The sequence below is a fragment of the Mastomys coucha genome, unplaced genomic scaffold, assembly GCF_008632895.1.
Source record: "Mastomys coucha isolate ucsf_1 unplaced genomic scaffold, UCSF_Mcou_1 pScaffold22, whole genome shotgun sequence".
Taxonomy (NCBI): domain Eukaryota; kingdom Metazoa; phylum Chordata; class Mammalia; order Rodentia; family Muridae; genus Mastomys; species Mastomys coucha.
Genome location: NW_022196905.1, coordinates 5,024,280 through 5,033,724, shown reverse-complemented (window position 1 = coordinate 5,033,724; position 9,445 = coordinate 5,024,280). Strand labels below are relative to the sequence as shown.

General features: G+C 35.0%; 1 protein-coding gene across 4 annotated transcripts in view; it reads left to right on the top strand.

Moving 5' to 3' along the window:
• Fancl (FA complementation group L) overlaps positions 1 to 9,445 on the top strand; it is a 68,479-nt gene that overhangs the window by 28,978 nt on the left and 30,056 nt on the right. For all 4 annotated transcript variants that reach the window (XM_031342089.1, XM_031342092.1, XM_031342090.1 and 1 more), the window contains 2 exons: positions 3,020 to 3,116; positions 8,065 to 8,133. In XM_031342089.1, the coding sequence (XP_031197949.1) occupies positions 3,020 to 3,116; positions 8,065 to 8,133 (166 nt within the window). The remainder of the gene's footprint in view (positions 1 to 3,019; positions 3,117 to 8,064; positions 8,134 to 9,445) is intronic.

Below are 9,445 nucleotides of genomic sequence, written 5' to 3'. Positions count from 1 at the left end.
AAAAAAAAAAAAAAAAAAAAAAAAAAGAAAAAGAAAAAAGAAAAAGAAAAAAAGAAAAGAAAAGAAAACACATTATATGTTCTAGCCTGGTTACCATTATTGTGATAAATGCTACGGCCAAAAGTAATGTGGCAAGAGCATGTTTATTTTAGCTTACAGCTTTTATTTAGTTCATCATGTAGGAAAGTTAGAGCAGGAGTTGAAGGCAGGAACTGAAGCAGAGACCACAGAGCAACACTGCTTACTGGTTTGTTCATCCTGATTTCCTATATAGATCAGGTCCACCTGCTCAGGCAGTGGTTCTCAACCTTTCTAAAGCTGTGAGCCTTTCATACAATGCCTCATGTTGTGGTGACCCCCCAACTATAAAACTATTTATGTTGCTATTTCATAACTATAATTTTGCTAGTTATGAATCTTAGTACAGTATCTGTGTTTCCTGATAGTCTTGGGTGACCCCTGTGAAAGGAGTCTGGATGTACAGGTTGAGAATTGTGCTGAGGCCTGGCACTACCCACAGTGGGTGGGGATATGCCCCCCACATCAGTCATTACTCAAATAAATTCTGCCTGTGGGTTTATTGATGGAGGTCCTTTTTCAATTGAAGTTCACTCTTCCTAGATGACACTTGTGCTGAGTTGACTAAAGAAAAGAGGGGGGAAAAAAAAGAAAAATAAAACTAACCAGGAGCTCACATGAAAGGACAATGCTTTGAGTCTAGATTGCAGGATTTCCACTGGTGGGTTAGAGACTACAGGGAATGGGGGCTAACTGAATATTTTGGGGCAAGGAGTCGATTTGATTTAAAAGGCAGGGCTAATGTTGACACAGGAGACAGCATGGATTGATGTTATGAAGAGAAATAAAGTGGCAAGCGTGATCAGGTGAGCAGTTTTGAATAGTCAGGAATGATGCAGGTAGTGCTGAGCAGTCAGAATGGAATCGTCCAAGGTTTGAAGAAGTACATGCCTACATCCTCTCCATCTGTGCTTTGATGTAGGCTGCCCATGGATGTCAGTACGATTTCAATGCAAGAAAAAAAAAGCTAAATAATCTTAGTTGTGGATTAAACTAAGTACAGTATTTCAAGAGATACAGAACATATTAGGTTAGTCTGTTTTAAATCCCATCCGTGTACAATTAGTTCAATATGTAGCTCTTGAGAATCACATTAGTAGTTATAGATCTCATCATTATTAATCTTTACTTTGACCTTTTCTTTGTGCTTCTCTGGGTTTGTCATCTCTTTCTTTTAAATTTCAGGTATTAAGTAGATTGCCATCAGTTTTGGTAGTTATCATTCTTTTAAGTTGTTGTCTTGCTTGATTCTCAATGCTATGATTATTTCACTGAAAAGTTAATAGCAGAACAGTTGTAAGTTTTCTGCATGTGTTATTATTTATAATTTAGTTTAAAAATATATCTTCCATTTTGATCTCTTATGTTAAAAAGAAATGCCCATATTTTTGGCCACTGACAATCACACCCTGATTTACAGGTTTTTTTTCTTTTGCTAAGTGGGAACCCACCCACTTTCATCTGTTTTAGCCAGTGCTTTCAAAGCTGGGTCTTCATGAAAGTTAATGCTTCTGGTTTAATCAGTGCTAATGCTTGTTATTTTTGAAACTAGAGTTTCATCACTTTAGAAATCCCTTTATTTTTAAATAATACTGTTGCTTATAAATAAAGGAAAAATAAATAAATGCATATGCTTCTTTTCATTTTGTATCTGAAGAAATTTTCAGTTAGGTGCACATGTGTCAGAACTCAGGAAAAGGTGATGGAGACAGATGATTACAGTTTTTGGATGTGGGAAGGTTAATAGGTTTTTAAGGTATCAATGGGGAAAAACACTAACCATGCAAACAAACATCTTTTCTACCATAATTTTACTTTCATTTGTTTTCTAAGACCCTGGACATTTTACTGTTTAGAAAGAACTTATAATTTACATAGCTTCATCTTATGCCTTAATCCATTGTTAACATAGCTTCTCAGATTCCTGTCTGTTTTTCAATAGTGATTCACACCTTTGTTGTCCAGTGCTTTCTTTAATTGAACCATTTTTCCTTTGTTACTGACCAGTAACCATATGAATTATAGTGATGTTAAAAAAAAAGTCACCTGTGTTTGGAGGCAAATGTTTCTTCTGATCCTGAGTTCTCCATCCGTCGGGGTGATGAGTTGCACAGCGTTCTCAGTCCACTTTTTATCTTTACACGGGAAGAGTATTGTAAAAGTGTCAAGAGCCATCCACATGGCCATGGACTAGTAAACACACTGCTAACTTTGGGCTACTTTGGCAGTAGCTTATGGTACTCAAGGGACTGTATTTTTACAGAATGATGTATTTCAAAGGATATTGTAGAGAATTCATGCATTTAGAGCGATTCAAAGCCAAAACAATTGAGTTTGAGCTATGTGTTTAAAATATTAGTCATCTTGAATACATGCCTAGGTTAAGTGTCAGAAGCTGTATTTTGTGCAAAAGGGAAATTTATTGCTAAGAAACCAGTTCATACCCATGTTTATACAACATTTTCCATAGGATTAATTTGAGTGTGTGAACTAATACCAGCCAGATTGTTGTACAGCAACATTACTGATAACAAAGGAGAAGTTCATTGAGGGGAAAAACAAATAAAGGAAGTATAAAAATCCCATACTGTATGAAACTACAGAAATGGATCAAAGAATTTGACAGGAAGTTTAATGTGCATATAAGTAGAGGCTGACAGAAACATGCTGTGTGTGCCAAAGGTTCCAGTGATGGAAAAGCGAAACATAGTGCTCACTGACCACAGCATGAGCCTTGACACACATTGTAAATAATCCAGAGATCTATGGCTGCATTAAGCACTAGGCTGGTGTATTAACTGCAGTAAATCTATAGCAGGAGGAAAAGCTGGCATGCAGAAATTCCTGATTAATTTTCTCCATGTAGTAGTAGGAATGGTCCCATCTCCCCACCTCATAGCCCACCTCTGTGTGATCATTTTTTATTCTCTTCTTCTCACAGACTCACATGTGTGGATAGTTCCTTCAGCACCATCAAGTTAAAAGCAGACGATGCCTCTGGTAGAAAGCACCTAATCACTATCAAGTTGAAGGCGAAGGTACGTGACTTGTTCTTGTGGTCAGGAAATACTTTCAGAGATGGACTCTGAATATTTTCACTGTTTAAAAGTGCTGGCTATTTTTAAGCGACATGGGTGATTTTAAAAATTGATTTTAGAAAAGCCTCAAGAAATTGATTCATCCAGTTTCCAAAAGCCTAGTTAAGTTCTTGTCACTAATTTATTCCAAATTTCATAAAATTGTGGACCTTATTATCAAGAAACATTAAGGAGTCAGTAGCTCTGAACACCATGATGTTACCCTTGTTCTGGGAACATCTTTTGCTTTTACTTGTGGCTGAGTTGTTTTTGTAGTTTTTAATCTTTTTCCTTACCCCACCCTCTAACACACACACACACACACACACACACACACACACATACACACACACACACACACAGAGCTTGCACATGCACACTCACAGTTTATTATTTGTTTTGGGAGTATATATTTTAAGAATTCAGAAAGGTTATATTTATTTATAAGCTTATATATGCTAGTGATCTATAACCATTCACAAAACATTTATTTTATATTTTCATTTCATCTTTATTCTTTAGTTCTAGATTTGGAATTTTAAGAAATAAACAAGGGAGCTGAACATATTAATCATCCCTTAGTAAGGACTGGGGAAACACCGAAATGTAAAGGACGCCAGGACATCCAGATTTTATTGTTTCTGGGAGTCATCAATCACTTCCATTTCAGAAGATTCTAGTGATGAAAAGATCAATTGTGTTTGTCCTTTTTAAAAATGTGTCTGGCATTTAAGGTTTTCAAAAGACAAAATAAACAAATAAAGCTGTAGTGGGTAGCACAGGAAAGTTGTCTCTGATGGGACATTTAGGTGTAATAGCAACAATTTAGTTGTGTATAAATCTAGTTAAATTTTAAAGTGAGTTAGAGGTTTATTTCATTAAAATAAAGAGTTTTATTTTCTTTTTAAGTTTTAACAGGTATGCTTTAAAAAGAGAATAGAAGAAATCAGTTTTTATCCTTGTATAAAGTACACTTGGCCACAACAAGGGTTCTTTCTGTGTCTTCATTCAGGTGACTGTATTTAGGATCACTGATGAAAGCTGCCTTGCCAATAGATAGGAAGGGCAGAGTGTGCCATTTTAAGTACCTCTGTCCACAAGGCTAAAGGCTTATGGGTGCTAAGCAGGCAGTGCTTTGTGGTCACACTGCCTTTAAGTATGTTTCAAAGACTTAGTTTATTTTTTATTAATTTTAAGTGTTTTTCAGTTCAGTGTAGCAAAAGTTTTTTTCTAAGTATAACATTTACTTCATTAATCGGTGATATTGCAAATAATGATATTAGTATGTTCCATTATATCTGCTACTTTTTAAAAATACAGCTTTGTAATGCAGATGAGATATTTCTCTAAAAATATTTTCCTGTTTCTGTTTTACATCTATAGTTCCACAACACATATTACAGGCAAACACTGGCAGAGAAAAGTCAAAGCTTTATTTGAGATGGGAGGAGATGGGGGATATTTTGTATTTGAAAAAGGCAGCTGGGCAGTGGTGGCACATGCCTTTAATTCCAGCACTTGGGAGCAGAGGCAGGCAGATTTCTGAATTCGGAGGACAGCCTGGTCTACAGAATGAGTTCCAGGACAGCCAGGGCTACACAGAGAAACCCTGTCTCAAAAAACAAAAAACAAACAAACAAACAAAAAACAAAAAAGGCAAGGGGATCTTAATCTTATTTTGGTGGGATTTATTAGATTTGTTGGTTTAATTTAGACTTACAGATAGGCCAAGTTTGTCTTCAATATGTGGTTTCTGTTCCCCTCCCCTTCCCCACTCAGTGTTTGGGCCTAGGAATATCAATTAAGAAACATTAATCACTAAAGTTATTTGGTAAGATTGTAGCAATAATATCTTAATACAAGCTATGTTTTTTTTTTCAAAAAAAAAAAACAAATGTTAAATTGGTTTTCTTTTGTACTTACATGAACCCGTGTTCTTGACTTGACAACATTAAAGGAGTACATTTTTGTTTTGTTTTGCTTTTATTTTTAAACACATTCTCTCATAATTCAACCATTGTCTTCATCAACTCTGAACCACAGTGAATACAGTACTGATTTGAGGTACACAGCTGTTGTTAAAAATAATTAATCTTGAAACAAACAAACAAGTAAATAAGTAAACAAACAAACAACTAAATAAATTGCTCCTGTGCGATGAGCACGGCTCCCGGTGTGTTTTCCTGTGGGATGAGCACGGCTCCCGGTGTGTTTTCCTGTGGGATGAGCACGGCTCCCGGTGTATTTTCCTGTGGGATGAGCACGGCTCCCGGTGTGTTTTCCTATGGGATGAGCACGGCTCGCGGTGTGTTTTGGAGGCCGAACCCTTCTGTTGTGGTTTGTGTGATCACGTGGGGCAGTGGTCCTGCTTTGGTCAGAGCTGACAAAGGAATGTGCTGTGAAGTGAGAGACTGCAGAATCTAAGAACTATTGCAACAAATATATGTACTTCATGGTATATAATTCCTTAAAAATTTAGCACCTGGCTTTCTTCAAGAGAGATTTACAGAATAATTACACTGAGCAATTCTTAACACTTACAATTGAAAATCATTGTTTTTGAATCAGAGCCTCACTCTACAGTCGTGGTTGGGCTGGAAGTGGCTGTGTAGACCAGACTAGGCATTAGCCTGTGATGATTATGGCTTTGGCTTCTGGATACTAGAATTACACGTGTGTGGCATCTTGCTCTATTCCTATACTCACAGTATATGTTGTCAATTAGATTTCCAAAATAAAAGTTGAAGTAACTTTATATTTTAATTACTCATAAACTCCTATTCATATAAAATTTGCTTTTTTATTCTCTTCATTTATATGGTTTAAAACAAATTTATATGATTTGAACAAATTGGCATTTTGTGTAATAGTAATATGTATATCATATCCTTGTATTTGTCGATCTTAGAATAAATATTCAGTAAAACCACTACAGATCAGTTTAATTCATCAAATGCCCATATACGTTCACACCATTATAAATATATTAAGCAGATGTCATCATCTTTCAGATGGTCCAGTAGCCACATTGGTACACACAGGTTAATCATGTATTGAGTTTGCTTCTTTTGTCTCCTTTGAGTGTGGATCTCTCCATGTCATTGTACTTGTGGTATTTACTAGACTGAACCTTACATAAGTGAGGGCCTTCCTTTATATTACACTAGCCATGCTGATGACTCTTTAAGTTAGAACCGAGACTGAACAATCGAAGATCCTTAGGTGATGGATGGGTAACAACCCAGAGGGAATCAAATTTTATATTTCTGATACAGGAATGTTTTGAGGGCACATACCATCTATCTTCCTGTCTGTCTGGCTTGCTTGTCTATCTTGTCTGCCTCTCTATCTATCTACCTACCTACCTACCTACCTACCTACCTACGAATCTGTCTAATCATTTTTCTTGTGTGTGTATGTGCTCACTGTGGTGGTACACATGCTGAAGGACAACTTTTGGGAGTTGGCTCTCTTCTTCCACCATGTGGGTTCTCTGGATTGAACTCACAATGTCACGCTTGCGGCAAGCCCTTTAATCTGCTGAGCATCTAGCCACCTGCATATTTTTAAAGAATCTTGATAATTTAGAGGAAATAGATCTTCATAACACTTCAAGTTCTGCCATTGTCATTTTTTAACATGATTTTTTTTCATTTTCTTCTTTTATAATTAAGGATTGTAATATTTTTCTGGGGCTTTCTATTAATTTTGCTACTTGCTTTATATTTATAGATAGAATTAATTATTGTCTATTAATATTTAGTTTCATTTTAGTCAAACTTACCTTGATAGTAAAATGCTAATTCTTTGGAAAACATTAGCTTCAAATGTAGTAATTTAAAAAAACATGTTAAAGCTATCTCTCCTCTTCTTCCTCCTTCCCTTCCTCTTATGACTTTTACTCAATAAAGTAATGAAAAAATGAGAGACTGGCAAAGTGAAACCTGGGACTTAAAACAGCTTGTCATAGGAAACTTTGCAAAACTCATTTTCTTTTAAGGAATTTAGTTTTAATGGCAAGTAATGAGTATCTTTAATTATAAATGACTTTGAAGATTCTAGAATTATATTTTAATTGATCTTGAAATATAGTTCTGTAATAAGAAATTAAATTTAAAAAAAAAACCTTTGAATCTTTGGTAACTTAGAAACCTGATTCGTTCTTATGACTATCATTTCTTTTTATATAACCAAGTAATTAATTTTCTAATAATTCTACCAATCTTAAAATTTTTTTCTTGCTTAAAACTGTTGTTTTATTTTCCCCCAATGATGCACAAGGTATTTCATTATTTCTATTTTTCTTTTCTTTGTTTTTTTTTTTTTTTTTTTTTTTTTTTTTTTTTTTTTTGTCTTTTGTTTCTTTTTATTACGAGTAGTTGCTTATTATGGGAAATCACACCTAAATTAATAATGACATATAGTGATTGGTGTGTGCTTCTTGATTATTTTAGCATACACCACTTACTCAGTTGGTGACTGAAGCTAATTGGAATCTAATTTATGATCAGAATAATTAAATAACAATTGGTTTAATCTCTGTTTGAGAAAAACTGAAACTCAGTTTTTGGTCCCTTAGATCATACCAGCAGCATGGATGCTGACTCAGGTCGATGGTGTCCATTCAATACTTTCTGGAACCCCCACATCATTGAACCTTGCCTGGGGTGGCTGCCAGTCAGCTCCTAGTGACACCATAATAGTGCAATTTCAGTGTATGTATTCATGCATGAATACATAGGTATATATATATCTACACACACACATACACACACACACACACAAGTATTACATCAGTATGTATATTGAGATAATAATGCTTTGTCTAATGTGTCTAGTTTTTATGAAATGCCTCATGTCAGCTTGTCACACAGACACAGGAATGACCTACTTTCATGCTTTGTCACAGTATCCTGTAGAGCCACCAGATTGTGTTGTGGACTTTCCTGTCCCGTTTTCTGTTTCCTGGACACCACAGGTAAGTAATTAAGTTTATTTTAAATAATCAGAAAGTATATTCTTTTTAGTCAAATGATTGTTTTAGGGTCTAAAATTATTTATTTATTTATTTTTAAACCTTTATATGTAAAACCTCATTCTTTAATAATTTATATTTTTCTGAAACTTAATGTCTATTTTTCTCTCTCTAAATACAAACATGAGCATGCACATAAACATTGTCAAGATATCTCCAGACAAACATTTAGAAGCTGTACTGCTGTACATTGTTTAGTTGAAATCTTACAAAATTCTTTAGAAAGCAGTGGCTATAAGGAGAGTGCAATTGTATATCTTGCTAACATTGATGACCTAATAGATAACTTCTCTAAGAGATGTCCTTTGTGACCGTGCTTGCTCTATTTAGGCTAATTTAGTTTTCTGGTACATTTATAGAGGTCAGTGTCTTTAGGAACTGATGTTATACACGTAGAAGGTGATATTAGTCGTAAAATATCCTTAAAAATCTAAGGAGGACAGTGTTTAAGTTCAAAGAAAAATCTCACATGACACTGTCATCCTTTGTACTAGGTCAGTGTTGGTAGTTGACAGCACCCAGGACAAAAGACCTCTGTTTATAGATTGGAAAGAGAAAACAACTCACAGTGGCGCTTTATAAGGGTTCTTTTGTTCTAAACTTTAGTATTATATATATATATATATATATAATACTATTATATATATTTATATATAATACTATTTAGTATTATATATATTATATATATATATAGTTTATGTTTAAAATTATACATGAATAGTTATCTTTTTAAACTGTTTGCTGTTATTAGATGTGTTGTTGTGCAGGCACTGGGGTGCTGTAGAGCACATGTGGAGTTCTGTGAAGTTCTTCCTTCCATCTGTATGTGGGATTGAGTGCAGGTTATCAGCTTTGAGTGGCAAGCACTTTGCCCAATGAACCATCTCCCCTGCCCATAAGTTTGTTTTAAAATACCTAAGAGTATTTAGGTTTTGAGGGTTCAGATAATTAGCCTGACATTTTAAATCATGTTTATTTTTCTGATTTTCCTCTTTAATTTTTTTTTTCTCCATTGGAAATTGATGACTTAGCAGATAAAGAAAAGTATCTGTAATTTTCCTTTGGTGCTAGCTGTAGCTTATCAGTTTATAAAAATACTGGTGGCTCAGCAATGGTGGTGCACACCTTTAATTGCAGCATTAGGGAAGCAAAGGCAGGTTAATCTCTGTGAGTTCCAGGCCTTCCTGGTCTGCAGAGCAAGTTCCAAGACAGCCAGCACTACACAGAGAAATCCTGTCTCGAAAGACCAAACCAA